Genomic DNA, 22,859 nt, shown 5'->3' with positions numbered 1-22,859 from the left:
ACACCCCTAGATATTCTTCGGAACATTATCTTGGATTTCACGCTTTGGGCCTTTAGGTTTAAGGACCCCGTCAGTAGGGAGGCTGCCGTGTCTTGACACCTATACCTATCCTCTCGCTGTAACCCATGATATAACTTGCCCGTTGGGCCTTTTGAATAATATATACAGGTCGGGATCCTCTCCCCCGATGATTGTTCAAAAAAAAACTCTGTTTGCAGTGGCGGAGATAGGGGGGACCAGCAGGCCCCGGCCCCCCCTAACATCAGGATTTTACTCCTAATTTGCAATGAACAGTGACATGATTAGTAATTTTTTGCTGCTGCTAGTCAATTTCTGGCCCTCCTTGACTTGTTCTAGCTGCATTTGGCCCCCGATAATGCATCATCTACTCTTTGGCCCCCCTGTTACTTCTGGCTCCGCCACTGTCTGTTTGGTTGGCTCTTCAGTGTTTGTCGTTACTGCCAGTACGAAGGCGGAGGGAAATTTCCTCTCAGGTGCTAGTGTGGCAATCGAGAAATATGAAACGTGGATTTGCGGGATCCGATGGCTAATGACCGCAAACCCCTGCGAGCCTCTACTCAAGCAGCGATCCCTGCAACTATCAAAGAGAACATCCCACTGTAGCAGAAGCTAGTAATAGTAAAGAAAGCAAGAAAAATCTAGAAGACAGACAAGAACTCAATCTATAGCATTTTGTTGACTTTTAAACTGAAACTAGATACACATCCATCGCATTCAGTAATGTTTACACACGATGGGGGCAACCAGAAGTCTTAAAAAAGAGAGGCTTGCACTGTTGCTGTAGATAGATACCAGAGAAGCAGAGAACAACCGGGGTATCCTGATCCTGGACCTAGCAAGTAGCAACAAGAGAGCCACAACTACCCAAGGTATCATGTAATGCGTGTAGGCTAAGTCTTCATTGCAGTTGCTTCCCTGTGATAACAAAGTCAAGGTGAGCATAAGGAGCAACTTCTATACGACTTTCTTTTCCAAAGTAAAAATAAAAGTAGAACAAAGGCCCCCTCTTTTTTTTCATAAATTTATGGAATCAGCTACAACTGTGACTCTAAAACCTCAACAGTCCCTAAATGGCAGAACCCACCTCACATTCAACTAGAGTCAAGATCATCATTCATATACAATAAAACTTACTCCCTTCGTCCCATAATATAAGAGTGTTTTTGACACTGCACTAGTATATTATGGGACAGAGGGAGTAAGACGGAAAAAATTATCACTCACTTGCACTGCATAAAAACTTCGCAGTTTTAAAACTTCTTATATAAGAAATGTTTTTTTATCTTTCACAGGACTAGGAGAACACGGAGAATTTACCTTAAAGCATTCTCAATGTCAACGGCTTTGGGGTCCAACTTTAGGCCATCTGCGAAAGCCTCACATGCTTTTTCGTAGTCCTATAAGTAAACAGCACCGATGAATTCCATGATCGTACAAGATTGAATAACTACTTTCTTGTTTTTTTACCTTCAGACGCATAAAAGCAGCCCCTTGTCGATAGCAGGCTTTTGGCCAGTTGGGTCGCATCATTCTACACAAAGTAGCATCTTTGAGAGCCATAGTTCCATTTTCCAAGCGCAACAAACAGAGACTCCTATTTGCTAGCAGGGTTGCATAATCATCTGAGCTAGGGCCAAGTTCCATTGCCTGCATTACAGCAATTACATTCCTTTTTGCCATACTAAAACAGAGTTCCGGCAGTAAAAACAAAAAAAATACTGCAGGCAATGTAATTGGCATTTTTTTAGTAACTGAAGTAGAGCCACGACCATTTTTTATATTAATATTCAAAGCAGCCTTCAAGCAAGTTGCGTAGTTGGCATTTTTTTTAATCAAACAGCCTTCAAGAAATAAAGATTAAGCACAGTAACTTACAACAGTATACATCTCTGCTGCCATCATATATTCACTTCTCTTAAAAGCCTCAGCAGCTTTTAATTTCAATTCAGCTCTTTTCTTCTGACACTTAAGTTTATCCTGATTACAAAAACATCCAAGGTCAAAACAAATATGTCAAACTAATACTGACAAGAAGCTGTATTTAGACACTTTGCACATAAATTTCAGTTGTTATCATTTATCAATATCATTACCAAGGATAAGCATAATGGCATAAGAACAGGCGATTAATAGCAACTATGACTGCACCACGATGTGGCCAAGTACCAGTCCAGGTTCCTCCTCCCGTTCCCCCCGCCGCCGCCGGCCGCCCTCCCGCCGCCACTGGCCGCCAGCCGCGCCCCTCCTCCCCCTCCTCCGCCTCCCTGTCTGCTCGCTCGCCCCCCCCCCCCCCCGCGCGGGCAACAGGCGGACCCCTGCGTCCCCCTCTCCTCCGGCCCCCCTCCCCGTCCTTCTCCCCCCACCGCCGCCGGCGAGGTCCGCCGGGCCCTGCCCGCGCGGCAGCGGCGGCGGCGGGCCGTTCTTTCCCCGCGCGCGCATGGGGAGGCGCGGGGGCCTCCTGATGGCGGCGGTGCAGCTCAGCCTGCAGCGCTGCGGCCCGGCGGCGGGCTTCGGGGTCCTCGGTGCGGCGGCGCGGCCGTTGGCCGTGGGGCGGCGTGGCAGTGCTGCTAGCCGGCGGCGCCCGGGCGGCCCAGATCTGGGCCCTTTCAGGCTCCATCTGGGCTAGGGCGGGCCGGCGGCTCGGTGCGTGGCGAAGGCGGTGGTCTGTGGGCGGTGGCGGCTTCGTCGGCCAGCGAGCTGCAGCACGACGGCAGGGGCTGTCCGGACCCTTTTGGGTCCGGCCGGCCTCGGCGCCTGGTAGGCCCCTTGTCCGTGCGTCCGGTCGGCTCCGCGGCGGCGGCGGTGGATGTTGTTAGAGTTATAGTATAAGTCATGTATACCCCTTCGTATTTATCCCGTAGTATAAGGGGTTTTCTGCATATGTACCACACCTGTACATGTATATATATCGGCCTATGGCCTCATGGGAATACAAGTTGCTTATTCCTAACATGGTATTAGAGCTAGGTCAATTTTTTGCACGCTGCAACTTGTGCTGATCCGTATCGCTCGAAGCCGCCGGCTCTCTCTCCTCTCGATCGGCCTCCACGCTGGGCTGCTCCGTCCTCCCTGCTCCCGATCGAAGTTGCCGGCTCCCTCCTGCTCCCGCCCGCCAACTCCTGTCGCCCGGCCGCCAGAACGCGGCTCCCGCCAGAACGCGGCTCCCGCCCGCCGCTCCCGCCATCTCCCGCCCGCCGCTCCCGCCATCTCCCGCCTGCCGCTCCCGCCAGAACGCGGCTCCCGCCAGCGCCTCTCCCGCCAGGCTGCTGCTCCTGCCCAGGCGCTGAGGTCTGCTGCGCCGGCTTTCGTTCCCAGCCGCCGTCCTCGTACCGGCCTCTGCTAGTTTCAGATCTTTGCAAAAAAAAAAAATGTCTGCTGCATCAGGCTACGTTGCTGTCCCTCGCTGTCCGGTGATCTTCGATGGTACCAACTACACCGAGTTCGCTGGCTTCATGCGCATTCACATGCGTGGCATCCGTCTCTGGGGTGTTCTTTCTGGCGAGGTTTGCTGTCCGCCCCGTCCGGTTCCTCCGGTGGCCCCTACTCCGCCGACTCCACTGGTTCTTCCTCCGGATGCTAATCAGGCCGCCAAGGATGCGGCTAAGGTTGCTGATGAGGCTGCTGATCGTGCCTATGATGAGAGGGCTTTGGCTTATGAGGAAGCTCTTCAGATGTATCATGGTGCTCTGTCTGTTTACACCCAGTGGCTCGATGATGATGCTCGTGCTGCAGCTGTTCTCACTGCTAGTGTTCTGCCTCAGTTTGCTTCTGAGTTTCTGGGTCTTCCTACTGTCTTCCAGATGTGGACCTGTCTTCGTCAGCGTTATGAGCCCTCTGGTGATGCCTTATATCTTTCTGTGGTTCGTCAGGAGCATGCTCTTCAGCAGGGTGACTCTACTGTTGATGACTTTTATGCACAGAGTTCTGCTATCTGGCGCCAGCTTGATTCTCTCCGCAGTGCTGGTTGTCGTACTTGCCCCTGCTGCCAGGCTATCCAGGCTGATTTGGAGTTTCATCGCGTCTACGAGTTCTTGTCTCGGCTCCGTAAGGAGTTTGAGCCCCGGCGTGCTCAGTTGCTTGCTCGTGGCCGTATTTCTCTCATGGAGGCGCTTTCAGAGATTCGTGCTGAGGAGACTCGCCTACGTGGTGCTGGTTTGCTGGAGGTTCCCTCTGTGCTCGCTACTCGGGTTTCTTCCACTCCACCTGCTGCACCGCCTCATTCTCGCTCGAGTGCTCCGCCGCTCTTGCCCACTCCTTCTGGAGGTTCAGGTCGCCCCCGTTCACATTGTGACTACTGCAAGAATGATGGTCATATTGAGTCACAGTGCTACACCAAGCGGAAACACCTGCGCAAGGCGCGATCATCAGGGACTGCGTCATCTCCCTCGCCAGCTTCAGCCATTGCTTTGACCGAGCAGGATATTCTGAAACTTAAGCGTCTGCTCGCGGCTTCAGGTTCTTCCTCGACGGGTACTGCTGGTTCTGTGACTGATGCTTCCCGCACTGAGCACTCGCCCTCTCCACAGTCAGGTACATCCCCATGGGTTCTGGATTCTGGAGCTTCTTTTCATATGTCTTCTCATTCTTCTGCTTTGTCTTCTCTTCGCTCGCTGGATTCTCCTGTTCATGTCTTTACTGCTGATGGTACTCCACTTTCTGTTGCCAGTAGAGGCCATCTTTCTACTCCTTCTTATTCTGTTCCTGATGTTGCTCATGTTCCTCGACTTACCATGAATCTGTTTTCTGCCGGTCAACTTACTGATTCTGGTTGTCGTGTCATCCTTGATGTCGACTCTTGTTCTGTCCAGGATCGTCGCACGCACACTCTGGTTGGGGCTGGCCCTCGCCGCCGTGATTCTCAGGGTCTTTGGGAGTTGGACTGGCTTCATGTTCCTTCCGCTGCCACCACCATCGCCAGTTCCTCCGCTGCTGTCGCTTCTGTTACTGGTTCCTTCAAGCAGTGGCATCATCGACTTGGTCATCTGTGTGGTTCTCGATTATCGTCTTTAGTTCGTCGAGGCCTTCTGGGGTCTGTCTCAGGAGATGTCTCTTTAGAGTGTCAGGGTTGTCGTCTTGGCAAGCAGATTCAGCTACCATATTCTCATAGTGAGTCAGTGTCTCAGCGTCCTTTCGATTTAGTCCATTCTGATGTATGGGGTCCGGCTCCTTTCACTTCGAAAGGTGGTCATAAATACTATATTATTTTCATCGATGATTTTTCACGTTACACATGGCTTTATTTCATGACTTCACGTAGTGAGGTGTTGTCTATTTATAAGCGTTTTGCTGCCATGGTTCATACTCAGTTCTCTTCACCTATTCGTGTTTTTCGTGCTGACTCCGCTGGTGAGTATATCTCTAAGATGTTGCGTGGTGTCCTTGCTGAGCAGGGTACTCTTGCCCAGTTCTCTTGTCCTGGTGCTCATGCTCAGAATGGTGTGTCTGAGCGCAAGCATCGTCACCTTCTTGAGACGGCTCGTGCTATGATGATCGCCGCCTCTCTTCCGCCTCATTTTTGGGCCGAGGCTATCTCCACTTCTGTCTATCTCATCAACCTTCAGCCATCTGCTGCTTTGCAGGGTGGTGTTCCTTTTGAGCGTCTGTTTGATCGCTCTCCCGACTATTCGATGCTTCGCTTGTTTGGTTGTGTTTGCTATGTTCTTCTTGCCCCTCGCGAACGCACCAAACTGACCGCTCAGTCTGTTGAGTGTGTCTTCTTAGGCTACAGTGATGAGCATAAGGGCTATCGTTGTTGGGATCCTGTCGGTCGTCGGATGCGTATCTCTCGAGATGTGACTTTTGATGAGTCTCGTCCTTTTTACCCACGCCCATCTTCCTCGGTCTTTTCCGTGGAGGATATCTCTTTTCTCACTTTTCCTGACTCCCCTATTACTCCCGTCGCGCCTGTGCCTATTCGTCCCACTCCCTCTGCTTCTCCACCCCTTGTCGATTCACCGCCACCATCTTCCCCGGTCTCCTCACCTAGCATGTCACCGGATTCTACACCTTCATCTCCGGTGACTTCTTCGTCGCCACCCCCTGATTCTACCTTGGCGATTCCTCCTTCTCTTGTTCCATCTCTTCCTCAGCATTACACTCGTCGTTCACGACCTGTGGATGCTTCCTTGGATGAGTCGTCCTCTTCCTCTCAGCCTACTTATGGCTTGCGTTCTCGTCCTCGTCCGCCTGTTGATCGCTTTGGATTTCCCACCGCTGGTGCTGCTGTTCTTGAGCCGACTTCTTACCGTCAGGCTGTTGTTCATCCTGAATGGCAGTTTGCGATGGCAGAGGAGATTGCTGCTCTTGAACGCACTGGTACCTGGGATCTTGTTTCTCTTCCTCCCGGGGTTCGTCCCATCACTTGTAAGCGGGTCTACAAGGTTAAGACTCGCTCCGATGGTTCTCTTGAGCGTCACAAAGCTCGTCTCGTGGCTCGTGGTTTTCAGCAGGAGCATGGTCGTGATTATGACGAGACTTTTGCTCCTGTGGCCCATATGACCACTATTCGTACACTTCTTGCCGTTGCCTCTGCACGCCACTGGTCTATATCTCAGCTTGATGTTAAGAATGCCTTTCTTAATGGTGAGCTGCGTGAGGAGGTGTACATGCAGCCACCACCTGGGTATTCTGTTCCTGATGGCATGGTGTGTCGTCTTCGTCGCTCTCTCTATGGCCTTAAGCAAGCCCCTCGCGCTTGGTTTGAGCGTTTTGCTTCTGTGGTCACTACTGCTGGTTTTTCAGCAAGTGTTCACGATCCTGCATTGTTCATTCACCTTTCTCCTCGTGGCCGGACTCTTCTTCTTCTCTATGTTGATGATATGGTCATCACTGGGGATGATCCCGAGTATATTGCCTTTGTAAAGGCCCGTCTTAGTGAGCAGTTTCTTATGTCTGATCTTGGGCCTCTTCGCTATTTTCTTGGGATTGAAGTCTCTTCTACCTCTGATGGCTTTTTCATATCCCAGGAAAAGTATATCCAGGATCTTCTTGCTCGTGCTGCTCTTTCCGACGAGCGCACTGTTGAGACTCCTATGGAGCTCAATGTTCACCTTCGTGCTACTGATGGTGATCCTCTCCCTGACCCGACGCGTTATCGTCATCTCGTTGGCAGTCTTGTCTATCTAGCTGTCACTCGTCCGGACATCTCTTATCCGGTTCATATTCTGAGTCAGTTTGTTTCTGCTCCCACATCGGTTCATTATGGTCATCTCCTTCGTGTTCTCCGATATCTTCGGGGCACGATCTCTCACCGTCTCTTCTTTCCTAGCTCCAGTTCTTTACAGCTTCAGGCCTATGCGGATGCTACGTGGGCTAGTGATCCTTCTGATCGCCGTTCGCTTTCTGCCTACTGTGTTTTTCTTGGCGGTTCTCTCATTGCCTGGAAGACGAAGAAACAGATTGCAGTTTCCCGTTCGAGTGCTGAGGCTGAGTTGCGAGCTATGGCTCTTTTGACGGCAGAGGTGACTTGGTTACGGTGGTTACTTCAGGACTTTGGTGTTTCTGTCACTACACCAACTATGCTCCTATCTGACAGTACAGGTGCTATTAGCATTGCGCGTGATCCTGTGAAGCATGAGCTCACCAAGCATATTGGTGTTGATGCTTTCTATGTGCGCGCTGCTGTGCAGGATCAGGTCGTTGCTCTTCAGTATGTGCCTTCCGAGTTACAGTTGGAGGATTTCCTGACGAAGGCCCAGACTAGAGCACAACATGGCTTTTATCTCTCCAAACTCAGTGTTGTTCCTCCACCATGAGTTTGAGGGGGGGTGTTAGAGTTATAGTATAAGTCATGTATACCCCTTCGTATTTATCCCGTAGTATAAGGGGTTTTCTGCATATGTACCACACCTGTACATGTATATATATCGGCCTATGGCCTCATGGGAATACAAGTTGCTTATTCCTAACAGATGTCCCCCCACGTCGGCTGTGTTGCGGATGCCCCCGAGCCCACTATCTCTTCTCCCATCCTCCAGGTCTGGTGTCGGCGGCCTCAGGGAGACGGTGGAGTTGGTTCGGCGACCGTGGTGGCAGATGTTGGTGGGTGGCGTGCTGGGCGGTGCACTATGGATCGTCTGGGGTGGTGGTGGGGGTTTGGGTCGGGAGAAACCCCTGGCGGCTCGTCCGGCCCTGACGCGGCGACGCCTGCGAGTGCCACCGAACCTTCCTGAAGGGCGTCGGGTACACCCTCCCCCATTCCCCCCCCCCCGGCGTACCGGGGGAAACCCTAGGACTAGTCCGGGCAACAGCGGCGTCGTCGTCGCCTCCTTCTTGAAGGCGTTGCTTGGTACGCGGCGCTTCGGAGTGCTGGGTGCGTGGTGGTACTTCTCCGGAGGGTGCAGCGGTTACCGGCCATCTTCGTTTCGTTGATCTGCCGTTGTTGGCATTTATTTCTCTTTCTTTTTCTCTCTTTTTCCTTTGGGCTTGTTTGTGTTGCGGCCCCAGCGAGCTGACTGTATCGGATGATGCTTTTTCTATAAAGCGGGGGGAAACCCTTTATCATTAAATTAATAGCAACTATAAATAATTCTCCTCCATTTCACTCAGGGCATCTCTAGCCCGTCCCTTATAATTTAGCCACATCAATAGTGGGATGGCCGTTTTGGCTCAGAGGAGCATATGCTTCTGGATGAACAGTAAATTCAGAAATAGTAATAATAAATGTTAAAATTCTGAAAAAAAAATTGTACATGTTCATGTTAGTGTAACAAGTTTGCTTGACAATTTTCATGATGAACGGAATAGCAGTGCTTCGTCGGTAAAAAAAAAACAAAATTAAGTAATAACATTTGGCGTTCGTCTTTTTTTTTTGCACAGGTCAAAATGCCTAATCTTTCCCCCTAAAAATTTGCCAGTAGCGTTTATGTGTGATGATGTACATATTGATTCTTTTTCTTTCAAAATTTTGACATTTGCAAAAAGTAATTTTGACACGCAGGAGCTTACGCTCCAAAGCCCAAATTGGATTTCTGCTCAAACAGCTCGTTACACTCGTTATATTTGATCCGCTAATGAAAAACGATTCCTAGCCAAACCCTTAAAACTTAAATCCCTAAAAAACACTTTCACCAATTCTTCTAAGTTTTTGTGTATGTACTACATTTCAACTACATATTTGCACACATATTAAATCCAAACTTAACAATCAAAGTTCACAAAATTCATGAATATTAGAAAATTAAAGTTCACAACAAATTATTCGAATTCAAACACGCAAAAGGGTCCAAATGAAGTAAAGAGCATGATAGAAGCACAACAATCAACCAGTGCTATGGAGTAGCCACCGATGCTAAACAAGATCATCTTGGAGCTAGGTATGAACTTTTTGGTTCTCGATGCTTCGATGCGCTGCGAGGAATCAATGCATGTTGTTTGCATTGTGTTCCGGCTCAACAGGATCCCATTGGTGATGTACAGAAAGTTCTCTGGCATGGCTCTCTCATCTTCAATGATCATGTTATGCAAGATGATGCAACATGTCATTATTTGCCATAGGACCAGTGGCTTCGAATACTCGGCAGGGCCATGAACAATGGCAAAGCGCTTCTGAAGCACACCGGAATCTCTCTCAACATCCTTGCAGACTATTCACACATTGCAAAGTGGGATCTCTTAATGCCTTTAGGTCACGTGGTTGTCTTCACAAATGTGGTCCATGGAAGATAGATGCCATCTGCAAGGTAGTAACCCATTGTGACTGACGGTCATCATTGACAACATAGTTGCAATAGGAGCATCTCCAGCAAAAAGCATTCCAAATAGTGATAATCTCGACAGCACATTCAGATCGTTACGAGAGCCAGGCAATCCAAAGTATGAATGCCAAATCCATAGATCCTCCAATGCAACTGCCTCAAGAACGATTGTTGGATCTTTTGGGTGCCCTTTGTACTGAACATTTCATCCCACAAGATAATTCTTCTATGTCTAGTGCATGCAACCAATTGATCCAAGCATACCATGCCATCCATGTTTTTCACTCAAAGCCAAAAGCCTCTAGGCATCTTCATCATTGGGAGCCCTCAAATACTCTGCCCCATCTCAATCATGGCTCGTGTGTTTCTTTGAATGGCCTACAAGATTGAATCTTCCCCGATGCGGACATAATCAATAATGGCATCGGCCCAACACCCATATGTAAGCACTCGAACAGCTGCGACACACTTCATTAATGGGCTTGCACTTATCTCCCCTGATGCATACCTCCTCAATTTAAACCATTCATCATGCTTCTCCACAGCTCTTGCAATGGTGAGGAAGAGACATCGGTGCATCCAAAACCATGGAAGAAAATACTTCTCCGGGTAGGTTGCATTGGGATTGAAATAATCCTTCATAAGCTTCTTATGGCCCTCTGCTCTATCTCGATTGATGCACAAGCGGCCAAACTATGATCCTAGTCTCGGTCTCCGGAAGTCATTATTAACAATCACCATAATGGCGATTTCAAAATCATCATCTTCTTCCTCCTCTTCTGACAAAGAGTCGTCGAAGACCATCTTCCTCAACCTCTTCATCTACCCTATGCAATATTCTGGGTTGAATTTGATTGCAAAAACAACAACACGTAATGAAAATAGCTATAGAAAACGCACCTAAGCAATTCATCGAACACCTTTCCGGCAGAGAAGGTTAGAGCTTCAACTGGCGGAGTTGATCGAATCCGAAGCTACGGGTGGACGGCAGGCAGGGCAGTAGACGGCCATAGTCAACGGCGGGCCTCAAATCGAACTCCTCGGGCGATGACAAAGCTCGCCGGTCGCCTACAAAGATCGCCGGTCTTGGCGCAATAACGGCGCCACAAAGCTCCACGGCAGGCGTTCTACATCATCTCCGTCATCCGCCGGCTTCGTTTTGGAAGAAACGAAGCATATCTGGTTGTTTTTCCGGCCATGAGATAAAGGCGGCAGCGGCGGAGATATCTGTCTATTCCGGCGACTAGCGGGTGGATCAAAGTGCGGAGGCGGGCTTGCAGGTGGACGCCGGAGGCAACACCGGCGTCAATGCGGTGCGAGCCGGGGGGGGGGGGGGGGGGGGAGGGCAGGGCCAAAGTTTACCGTGAGAAGTGGTGCTGGTCGAGTATATTTGAGGGCCTAAAGAGCGAGTGCTTAAAGATTATAAGGAGTTAAGCCGGATAAGAGCTCGGCAAGGTGTGGTTTTACTCCTCAAAATAAGAAATATAAGGAGTTAACGCCTTTTAAGGGACCGGCTAGAGATGCCTTAAAACTGTCACATGCCTTGAAATCTCTGCTTAAAATAATTGTCCATGGCCAAAATAAAGTGTATATTTAATACAGTGTTTCCACTATCTACCCCTAATTTAATGATTTGAATGAAATTAAGTGCGAGCATGCTTGCATACTTGCATGTCATTTAGTAGGGGCATGATCATTTCTCATAAAATATTTCTTAGATCTGGGTTTTTTCTGAGTTCGTATGCATAGTGAGCTGATGGCAGATATAGTGAAACAAAGAAAGTTACAAGTGATCATAGAAAGAGACACATACCCGCTGCAAACCAAAAGTTTTCACATGCGAAATGACCCCGTCAATGCTCCAATCGGGAAGCTTTGAAATCGGAGAAGTTACGGGAAATAACATTTCAACAATTTCTCTTCTGCCTTGGGAAGCAGCAACTTCAATTGGAGTTATACCAAACTGCAAGAGCAGAAGACATTGTTGATTTCCCAATCAATAATCATTAATATAAATATCATGTGCAGTTGCAAACAATTTACATGTCAATATGATTCAAAACTCAGCACATTTCAAACAAATAAATAAATATACTTCGCACAATATCAAATGCATGAAGCAATTATGGAATAGCCTGATGCCCTCACCGATCCTCATCCAAGAAAATCTTGCGTTAATTTCTGCAGTTAATTATAACGAAAATCTTAAGAGAAGTGTGTCACTTTTAGTGCATAAATTTATCTATGAAAATTTACGAAAAGAACAAATGGGGGCAGATCAGCTTATTCTACTGCTTGACCTCATAGAGGACCAATAGTAGTCAGGTACGTAAATACCAACAAAAAGTACGCATGAAAAGTAGAGCCTGACAGCAGTCAAACTGGAAACTGTATAACTCACTTCATCTGCAATATTCGGGTTGGCACCAGCTTCTAGTAAACAGTTCATGATGCCAGCTGAGCCACAAGTTGCTGCCAACGCCACGTAACTACCACCATTCGAGTCAGTGAAATTCACATCAGCGCCAGCCTGAGTAAATTAATTATTATTAGACCACCTGAGTTAGTGCTTGAGATGTAATACAAAGACAATTTACTCATGATGGGATAAAATTGTCCTACAGAATACACTTAACGGAGATCCACGAAGGAAGGTGACTAACCTTAATGAGTAGCTTCACACAGTTCACCGATGCAGTTGGTATGGGCCTTATGGCCATACTCAACGGGGTATCATCAAGGTTGAGAACCTTGTTTGGCTGCAGAAAGTGGATGGATCAATTTCCCATACGTGAAGAAAGGAAAATTAGAGAAATAATATCACCTCATTTGGTGTTATATATTATGCATGTATTGGTGATGTTCACAAAGAAATTAGACATAATATTTACCATACTGTGGGGAAGTGACTGTGTTTCACTTCAAAAGAACTACTTAATTATGATCAAATGCTGAATATATATCCGTAGCTTTGTACCAAAATAAACTCTTCATTTACCAAAGTAAAAGTAGCCACATTATTCCCATTCCAGTGCATGATAGCGTCAATGGGATGTATACATTCTTAAGGGTCTTAACAACCCCGATTTTTCTTCTTCTTTTGAACAGCCCAGTGTGTACAGAGAACCGATGTCTTACATCTGCATGGTGCTCCAACAAAATCTTCATCGTACCATCTTGACCATAAGTAGCAGCCAAATGCAACGGAGTCCCAAGCGGCGAGAGTGAATTGCAAAAAACCGCCACATTTCAAGTTTATGTTTGGATTTGCCACCACATTTCTTGTGCGCCCCAAAAATCTACCGATTTTCTTGCTAATTTTCTCAATAAACACTGATGATCTATTTAGGACGAATTAATTCCATTTCCGATATATCGGGCCCACTGGTCAGGTCCAATGACACTAAATGGTCAACGTTGTTTGTTTTGACTGCTAAAACAAATCCCACCGCAACCATTGTCCCACCTCCTCTCGACTCTCGCTCATGGCCGGCGCGGCTCCGCCGCCTCTCTCTCCCGTGACCCCTCCACCTTCCTCCATCTCCTCTCCCTCCCAGTGCCGGCGAGATCCGCAGCACTGCGTCCCGTTCCGAGCCGTCTCACACTAGATCAGGTGGATCCCACGACGCAGCTCCTTCCCCTGCCCTGCATCGGCGAGCTCCGCCCCCCACCTCTGGTGCGCGGCGAGCCTGATGCATGGGACGGCCGGCCGGAGCAGTGCGCGGAGGCTCACGAACGAGGACGACCAACCACGACGGCAACTACGCATGAGGAACGCGAGCACGTCCTCGGCATAGAAGAGCCAGAGAGCGTCGTCGACGCCGCGCGCCACCGGCATGGCCAGGGCATGCCGCTGGCACCGGAGCCCACGGTCACACCGCACGTCGAAGATGCTCGCCAGCCGCGCCATGGAGTTCCCGTCGGCCACAGCTCGGCAACACCACAGCAGCATGCGTCACGTCTCACAGCCTCGCCATGCCGGCTCACGCCACCGTTTCGGCCTTCTCTAGCCAGGGAAGACCGCGTCACCGGGCTACTCGCCTCCTGTTGCTTCCGGCGTTGACCCAGGCAGCACGGCTGATCCGCAGACCATCACCTCTGCCCTCCCGTCCATCTCTGCCCATGCACGCGAGGTGTTTGTTGGAATGCCACAAGGAGGACAAGGTTTGAGCAAGATGACGATGCTGGCGGGTGGGCCCTCTGTTCAACTTAACGGTCAACCGACGGTGTTGACCATTTAGCGCCATGTGGACCTAACCAGTGGGCCCGATATGTCAGAAATTGAATTACTTCGACCCAAATCGACCATCAGTGTTTATTGAAAAAATTAGCAAGAAAATCGGTAGATTTTTGGGGCGCACAAGAAATGTGGTGGCAAATCCAAACATAAACTTGAAATGTGGTGTTTTTTTGCAATTCACTCCAAGCGGCGAAGGTAAATCCACGTCAATTCCTCTTGAAAGCAGCAGTTTGACTATTCCTTGATGTTCTGGAGAAGAAATTATTAAGAAGTTTATAACTCCGAATTATTTTCCAACATTTAACTTGTCTTTCACACATGTATGACACCTGACCATACCTCGAGATACTCTTTATCAGAATTGCCAGCCAAATTACGAGCTTAAACTAATATACTAATTCAAATTTTGACAGAACAGTTAAGAAGCTAACTAGTGCCATGCTCAGGATAACTAAACAACAATTTGCAAAGAACACTAATGCGAATACATTTGCGCCTGCCTTGTCGGTCAGATTGGACCGCATGACGGCCGGAGCCACTCCTGAACCGATCTCTCGATCGTTTTCAAGAGTCTACTGTAGTTTGTATCGTGTGATTTCATATGCACTTAAATAGCATTGAAAATATTATTCCAAATTATATATTATTTGTGTGTGTACATGAGAGAGAGACCTTTGTGTGCAGCAGCATGGAGAGGCGATCCTGTTTTACCACCTAACTTTGGATCGGCATCATGAGCAAGAAGATATTTTGCAGCCACAGCTCTCCCAAAGAATGCAGAAAGGAATAGCGGAGTTTCACCTGTAAGAAAAACAAAGACCAGTAGCTCAGCACAAAATCAAGCCTGCCTTCAACAATACAAATGTTCCTTTATGGACAAGGCACAGATCAATTACTGTTAAAAGTGCTAAATGTGGAACCGGAACATCATTAGTCCTAATTGATGCATTATGCAGTGACTGTCCTATGTTTGCTGTTTAAAACAAAGATAGCACAAAGGCACAAATAAAGGTGCAAGAGACACCTATACATTCAAGAAATCAAGATATGCTGGTATAAATGTCATGAATGAATTTAAAATACTTAAACTCACTTCGAATTTAAGTATAAGTGTATGCAGCGTACGATAACCAACAATATGCCAAGGGTGTTGCAGATGAATGGCCCTCACTTTCATTGAATTTCACAGAAATACTGAAACTTCAGCGGTGCCAAAAATATTTAAGAAACTGAAACCCATAGAAAGGCCCGAAAAAGAAGAAACCCATAGACAGAATTCTTCATTTTATTTTCTATTTTTGCAGAACGCTCTCTTCAGGCTGTATAACTATAAGATATGCAGAATTGAAGGGAAGGCAACCTAACCATTGTCGTTGGTTTGGTTGATGTCAAGGCGGAGGTCCTCCACGAGGTACCTGCAGACGTCCATCTTCTCCTCCATGGCCGCCAGGTGCAGCGCGCTGTTCCCGCTCTTTCCGTCAACCACCGCCGCCATGATGGCCGCCTCGCCTGGCCCGGAGTTGAGCCTCCGCGCCATCTCTTGGCAGTTGGCACACGCGCGCGACGGGAAATGCTTAGCATTGAGTCAAGTACTAAACGCACTTGGATCCACACATAGGGCAGATCTACGAACCCTAAGATAAAAGAGCAAACACGAGCTTGGTCGGTTACTTTTGACGAGACGGAGGTTGCCGTCGAAGGCGGCTTGGAGGAGCATCCTCTCCTGCTGCTGCTTCTCCATGGCGATCGATCGGTTAGGCGGCGGAAGGCGAATCGACGAGACCAATGCAAGTGGTAGACTGATGCGAGACTCCTGGTCAGTTAAAGAATAGAGGACCTACGCCGTAACTGGTTGCGGTGAAAAAGGCCCCGCTGATTTAGATGATTATCATGATTTTCATTCCTTTTTTGGGGCTTTCCTAATGGAAAATAAGCTTCAAATACGATAAACCTAACCTAGTAGCTAAGGTTGGATAGTTAGAGGGACAGTGATATCCCCAGCCCACCAGGGTTCAAGTCCTGATGCTCGCATTATTGCTGGATTTATTTCAGGATTTCAGGCGATGCGCTTTCAGTGGGAGGAGACGCTCCCATCGACGATGAGGCGCCTACAATGACTTCGTAAATTTTAAGATGACATGCCGGCTCAGTCTTTCGGAGATGCTCATAGGGGTAGGGTGTGCGTGTGTGCGTTTATATGGATGAGTGTATGCGCGTATGTATGAGCGCTTGCGTCTGTACTGATGTTCAAAAAAACTAAATGTTAGTATGATCTATGTGTGTCAGTGTGTGTGCGCGCGCGCTTTTTTCTTTCCATGGCGCACGCAAGCGCACACACCTCTACATTAAGAGCATCTACAACCAGACTTGGCAAATCTGGTTCCTCGAACACCCGTGGACGCACATTTCAATGGTTGCATTTAGACATCTCATTCTAGATTCTTAAATCCATACAAAGACATGCAAACTAAAATAAACCTATGTACTCTCCGGCAGCATGGGCGGCAACTACAGCTCTGGCTTCTCCGCTCCGGCCTCCTTCGCCTCTATCTCCGCGTCGAGTGCGACGATGAGTGCGTCGGACTCCGCCTGCTCCGGCCGGAGGAACGCCCGCTTGGCATCTACATAGGCCTCATCCTGGATGGACTCCAGGATGTCCTGTTGCTCTGCCATCTCGTCGGACAGGGCGACGATGAACTCCGCCTCCACCTGCTCCATGTTGAAGCCCGACAGCTGCTGCTCCGGCAGCTCCGGCTCCTGCTACTCCACCTCCTCCGCCTCCATCGGAGCCATCTCCTCCTCCTCTTCCCCCGGGTGCTCCTCCTCCTCTTCCCCCGGGTGCTCCTCCTCCTTCGGCTCCGGCGAATCCGGAGGCAGCCAGGCAGCGATGCGGGCGGCGCGCGCGACTTGCCTCGCCCGGATCTCCTGCTGGATCTCTGTAGCGACCAGACCTCAAACAGTCTGTGCTGCTGTGCACCAGTGTCATCCCTGGATCAGTAATGCTGACACGCACAGTACAAATGGAGGATTTATAACAAAGTAGCAATCACACACTTATTACAACGAATATCTCAAAAGAGAATAAGTATGATAAATATGGCTTAAGGCCATCTAAATACGATAACAGCGGAAGGCTTGGAAGATAAGTGAGTCCATCAACTCCAACGGCATCACTGAGTATAAGACCATGACCTAAGGCACCTTACTCGTCGTCTGAAAAGTCTGCAACATGAAACGTTGCAGCCCGAAAACGGGTCAGCACATGGAATATGCTGGCAATGTAACACATAGAGAATAATGAACATAATAATGCTGTACTACATGCATATATGGCTGGTGGAAAGCTCTATGGTTACAGTTTTGCGAAAAGCCAATTTTTCCCTACTGCAAAGGAATAAATTTTATTTAACTATCATGGTGGTTGTTAAATATTGAGAATGGTTGACAGCATTCTCAATCCCAATTAAGTATCATCATTAACCCAACAAGATTAATTAAAGTAACATGATGAGATTCACATGATAATCCAAGTACTAGATACTCAAGTTGTCCATAACCGGGGACACGGCTAACCATGATTAGTTTATACACTCTGCAGAGGTTTGTGCACTTTTCCCACAAGACTCGATCGCCTCCGCTTGGTTCTCGCACTACATGATGTTTGAGAAACGGATGAACGGGACACAGTCTTTCAGAAGTGTTTGCACCTTACGATGTGATAGACCGTACCACCTACATCCCCTACATCTACTAGTCTACCACTGTAAGAGTTCACACAACTTAATCAACTATGCTAGAGCCCATAATAGCTTGCGGCTGCACACGGAAGTTTCTAGCATGAATAATCTCATGATCCTTTTGAACCTGGGTGGCGGTCCAAAAGAAAAACAGGCAATCCTGGAATACCCAGGTACCTCAATCCACCCAGATGTGAGTTTTAGTTGCCACCTTAAGTAAACCATTAATTAACAATCTCACATCTGTCATGAATAACTCTCAAACCCAATCCACGTCTACGAGCATAGCATAGCAATATAATAGCAACGTAGAAGTAACTCCCAAGGGTTTGATAATAAAACAGGTAATAGGTACTACCTCAACTACTTCCCAATACCCACAGTTTAATTAGATCCTAACCATGCAATGTTTGAGGATTGATCTAATGCAATAAAAACTGGGTATGGAAAAATATGATCAAAGTGTTACTTGCCTTGCTGATGATCCGCGAAACCTAAAGATTCGAAGTAACAAGCGGCGCACTCCGGGTACTCTATCGCAAAGCAAACAATAAGTACTCATCTAATGCACAAGTAAAACTCAAATAAAAGATCCAACCAGAAAGTTCAACTTAAGAACTCCGGTTTGCAAAAAGAATCAAATCGAACGAAGCAACGAAAGTCAAACGGCGAAAGAAACAAGCTTCGTTTACTAATCTGGATCTAGGTCAAGTTTTACAGTAGCAAAAACTTGTTTGAGTAGGTTAAACGGAAAGAGAATTTCGAGACGAAACTCTAGGCGCTTGAATCGCCTGATTCCGATAAACGAGCGAAAAGTTAAACGAAAACGAAGATCTGATCAGAAATCGAGATCTGGAAAAATCGCGGAAAATCGATGAAAAAGAAAACTGACGAACAGTTAAACGAACGGACGTTCGTTAACAGCGAAAATCCGACGAACACGTTCGTTAAAACGAACGGGTCGGTGAACGTTCACTAAATAATAAAACCGAAAAAAAATAAACCGATCTGAAAAAAACGAAAACTAGGGTTTAGAAAAAAACGAACGGTTTTTTTTAGAAAACCGGCAAGACGGCGGTGGCTCGGCTACCTCGTCGGGACGGGCTCCGGCGGCGTCGGGCGGGGCTCCGGCGGGGCTCGGCTAGGGTGGCGGGGCTCGGCTGCGCGGCGGCGGGCGGCGGCAGCGGGGCGGCGGGCGAGCGGCGGCGGCGCGGCGCTGCAGCGGGCGGCGGCGGGGTGAGAGGGAGGGGCGGCGGCGGGGGGTATATAAGAGGGGGGGCTGGCTTGGAGGAGGGGCAAGGCGGCGGCGCGGGGCGTGTCCGAGCCGGACTTCGGCGGCGGCGGCGTCGTGCGCGCGAGGGAGACGACGGGGTGGGCCGGCTGGCTCGGCTGGGCCTCGGCCCGGTCGGGCGTGGTGGTTTTTTTTTTAAAAATATTCCGCCGAATCTAAAAAATCGCCGAAAAATAAATAAAAATCCAAAAATGATAAAACAAAATTTCCCCGTCTAATTAAAATAATTAGAACAAGGTGAACATTTTTTTGACACAAAAATGCATTTTTGAAAACGTGCAATTTTTTAATGCAAGTAAAATTGCAAATAAAATCCGAATAAAATCCAATATATGATTTTAATATTTTTCCTCCAATATTTCAATTGTTTTGGAGAAGTCATATTTTCTCCTCTCATTTATTTTAATATGAAATATTTTTCGGAGAGAAAATAATTAAAACCAAAAATCCTCGTTTATTATTTGATAAAAATCAAATATGAAAAATCAGGAAAATCCCCAACTCTCTCCGAGGGTCCTTGAGTTGCTTAGGATTTATCGAGGATTTGCCAAAATGCAATAAAATATGCTATGCAATGATGACCTAATGTATAACATTCCAAATTGAAAATTTGGGATGTTACAAACCTACCCCCTTAAGATGAATCTCGCCCTCGAGATTCGGGTTGGCTAGAAAATAGGTGAGAGTGGTCCTTCCGTAGATCTTCCTCTCGCTCCCAGGTGGCTTCATCTTCCGTATGGTGACTCCACTGGACTTTGCAAAACTTGATAACCTTACTGCGGGTAACTTGGCTGGCATACTCAAGAATCTTGACTGGTTTCTCCTCATAGGTCAAATCACTTTCCAGCTGAATCGTTTCCAGTGGCACTGTATCTCTCAGTGGTATCTCAGCCATCTCTGCGTGGCACTTCTTCAACTGGGAAACGTGAAATACATCATGAACTCCTGACAATCCTTCAGGCAATTCCAGCTTGTAGGCAACTTCTCCCATACGTTCCAAAACTCTGTATGGTCCGATAAAACGAGGCGCTAACTTTCCCTTAGCTCCAAAGCGCTTCACTCCTCGAAGTGGTGATACTCGAAGATAAACTCTGTCTCCGACTTCGTGAACTGTCTCCTTACGTTTAGAATCCGCATAACTCTTCTGTCTGGACTGGGCTACCTTGAGCCTATCGCGAATCAACCTCACTTTCTGTTCAGACTCCTTAATCAAATCTGGTCCAAACAATTGACGGTCTCCAACTTCGTCCCATAACAATGGTGTTCTACACCTCCTTCTGTACAAAGCTTCGAAAGGGGCCATCTTCAAACTGGTTTGATAACTGTTGTTGTAAGAAAACTCTGCATATGGCAAATTGTCGTTCCAACTAGATCCATAATCTAGTGTACAAGCTCTCAACATGTCTTCCAAAATCTGATTGACTCTCTCGGTCTGTCCATCTGTCTGTGGGTGAAAGGCTGTACTGAATTCTAGCCTGGTTCCCAAAGTTTCATGTAACTGATTCCAAAACTTTGAGGTAAACTGGGTTCCTCTGTCTGATACAATGGTCCTCGGAACTCCATGCAAACATACGATCCTGGTCATGTATATCTTTGCCAACTTAGCACTGGTGTAAGTGGTCTTCACTGGGATGAAATGAGCTACTTTCATCAAACGGTTGACTACAACCCATATTGAGTCATAGCCTGAACGAGTCCTGGGCAATCCCGTGATAAAATCCATGCCTATTTTATCCCACTTCCATTCGGGTATCGGCAATGGTTGTAGCAATCCCGCTGGCTTCTGATGTTCTGCCTTCACTCTCTGACATACATCACAAACTGCTACATACTCCGCAATATCCTTCTTCATTCCGGTCCACCAGAAAGTATCCTTCAAGTCCAAATACATCTTGGTATTTCCTGGGTGAATCGAATACGGTGAATCATGGGCCTCTTGCAAAATCAACTTCCTGATCTCCGGATCATTGGGCACATAAACGCGGTGCTCAAACCATAAGGTATCGTGCTCATCCTCACGAAATCCCTTGGCTTTTCCTTTGCTCATCTTTTCCTTTATCTCGTCAATCTCCTTGTATGTCTTCTGAGCTTCTCTGATCTTTTCCATCAAGGTAGATTGAATCTCCAATGTTGCTAAATAGCCTCTTGGGACTATTTCCAAACATAGCTCGTGAAGATCCTCGGCTAACTCCTGGGGTAACTCTCCTGTCATGAGGGTGTTGACATGGCTCTTGCGGCTCAACGCGTCTGCTACTACATTAGCCTTCCCTGGGTGATAATGCAATCTCATATCGTAGTCCTTAATAAGCTCCAACCATCTCCTCTGTCTGAGGTTCAACTCCTTCTGCGTGAAAATGTACTTCAAACTCTTGTGATCCGTGTATACCTCACAATGGTTTCCGATGAGAAAATGTCTCCATGTCTTCAATGCATGCACTACGGCTGCTAATTCCAAATCATGCGTGGCATAATTCTTCTCATGGGGTTTAAGTTGCCGTGAAGCATATGAAACAACTCTTCCTTCCTGCATAAGCACTGCTCCAAGTCCTCGACGAGAAGCGTCGCAATAAACTTCATAATCCTTGCGTTGATCTGGCAGAATCAACACTGGTGATGTAACCAATCGTTTCTTCAACTCTTGGAAACTAGCTTCACATTCCTCAGTCCAATTGAATTTGGTGTCCTTCTTCAATAGCTCAGTCATGGGCTTTGCAATCTTCGAGAAATTCTCGATGAATCTCCGGTAGTATCCTGCAAGTCCAAGGAAACTCCGGATCTCTCCAACTGACGTGGGTGATTCCCAACTTGTTACTGTGTCAACTTTGGCGGGGTCTACTGCTATTCCTTCTCCGGATATAACATGTCCAAGGAATCCAACTTCCTTCAGCCAAAATTCACATTTGCTGAACTTGGCGTATAACTGATGTTCTCTGAGCTTCTCAAGTACCAAACGCAAATGCTCCTTATGCTCTTCTTCATTCTTGGAATAGACTAAAATATCGTCAATGAACACCACGACGAACTTATCCAAAAACTCCATAAACACCTTGTTCATCAAGTTCATGAAATAGGCAGGTGCGTTAGTCAGACCAAATGACATAACGGTATACTCATACAGCCCATACCTGGTGGTAAAAGCCGTCTTAGGTATATCCTGCTCTTGAATCTTTAACTGATCATCGGCAGTGGGTACTTGTTTTTGATGGTCACTTCATTCAATCCACGGTAATCAACAACCATCCTCAACGATCCATCTTTCTTCTCCACTAGAAGTACGGGCGATCCCCAAGGCGACGAACTTGGGCGAATATAGCCTTTATCCAATAACTCCTTAATCTGCTTCTTAATTTCCTCCAAATCTTTTGCGGGCATCCTGTACGGTCTCTTAGATATTGGCCCTGTGCCTGGCAAAAGTTCAATCAGAAACTCAATGTCTCTATCCGGTGGCATGCCTGGCAACTCTTCTGGAAATACATCCAGGTAATCCTTCACCACTGGTACTTCCTCCTGTACAATTCCTGATAAGGAATTCACTTGAGTCCTCTTCGGCACATGCCGGGATACATACTTGATCCTTCTTCCTTCTGGGGTGGTAAGCATAATCGACTTACTGGCACAATCAATGTTCCCTCCATACTTTGATAACCAATCCATGCCTAATATCACATCCAATCCTTGCAATTCCAATATTATTAGGTCTGAAGGAAACACGTAGTTACCAATCCTTAATGGTAACCGATCACACCATAAACTAGCCATATACTCTGCTCCTGGCGAGGTTACTAACATGGGTGACCTAAGGGCTTGGGTTGGCAGTTTATACTTATCCACAAATCCCCTTGATATGTATGAATGCGATGCACCAGTATCAAAAA

General features: G+C 47.5%; 1 protein-coding gene across 1 annotated transcript; it reads right to left on the bottom strand.

Annotated features, from left to right (window-relative positions):
- Positions 1-270: 270 nt before the first annotated feature.
- LOC123078104 (serine/threonine-protein phosphatase 6 regulatory ankyrin repeat subunit C) lies at positions 271-15,786 on the bottom strand. Its single transcript, XM_044500503.1, has 12 exons — positions 15,628-15,786; positions 15,322-15,495; positions 14,668-14,757; positions 14,151-14,205; positions 12,855-12,939; positions 12,380-12,475; positions 12,118-12,246; positions 11,530-11,679; positions 1,897-1,998; positions 1,489-1,668; positions 1,339-1,418; positions 271-936 (listed from the first exon to the last, which is right to left on the bottom strand). Exons 1-12 carry the CDS (start codon positions 15,695-15,697, stop codon positions 912-914), a joined length of 1,236 nt encoding a protein of 411 aa, XP_044356438.1. The 5' UTR covers positions 15,698-15,786; the 3' UTR covers positions 271-911.
- Between the last annotated feature and the right edge of the window lie 7,073 nt (positions 15,787-22,859).

The sequence above is a fragment of the Triticum aestivum genome, chromosome 3D (genome assembly GCF_018294505.1).
Source record: "Triticum aestivum cultivar Chinese Spring chromosome 3D, IWGSC CS RefSeq v2.1, whole genome shotgun sequence".
NCBI lineage: Eukaryota > Viridiplantae > Streptophyta > Magnoliopsida > Poales > Poaceae > Triticum > Triticum aestivum.
The sequence above is the reverse complement of the archived record's forward strand: the minus strand, read 5'-3'. Positions and strand labels throughout refer to the sequence as shown.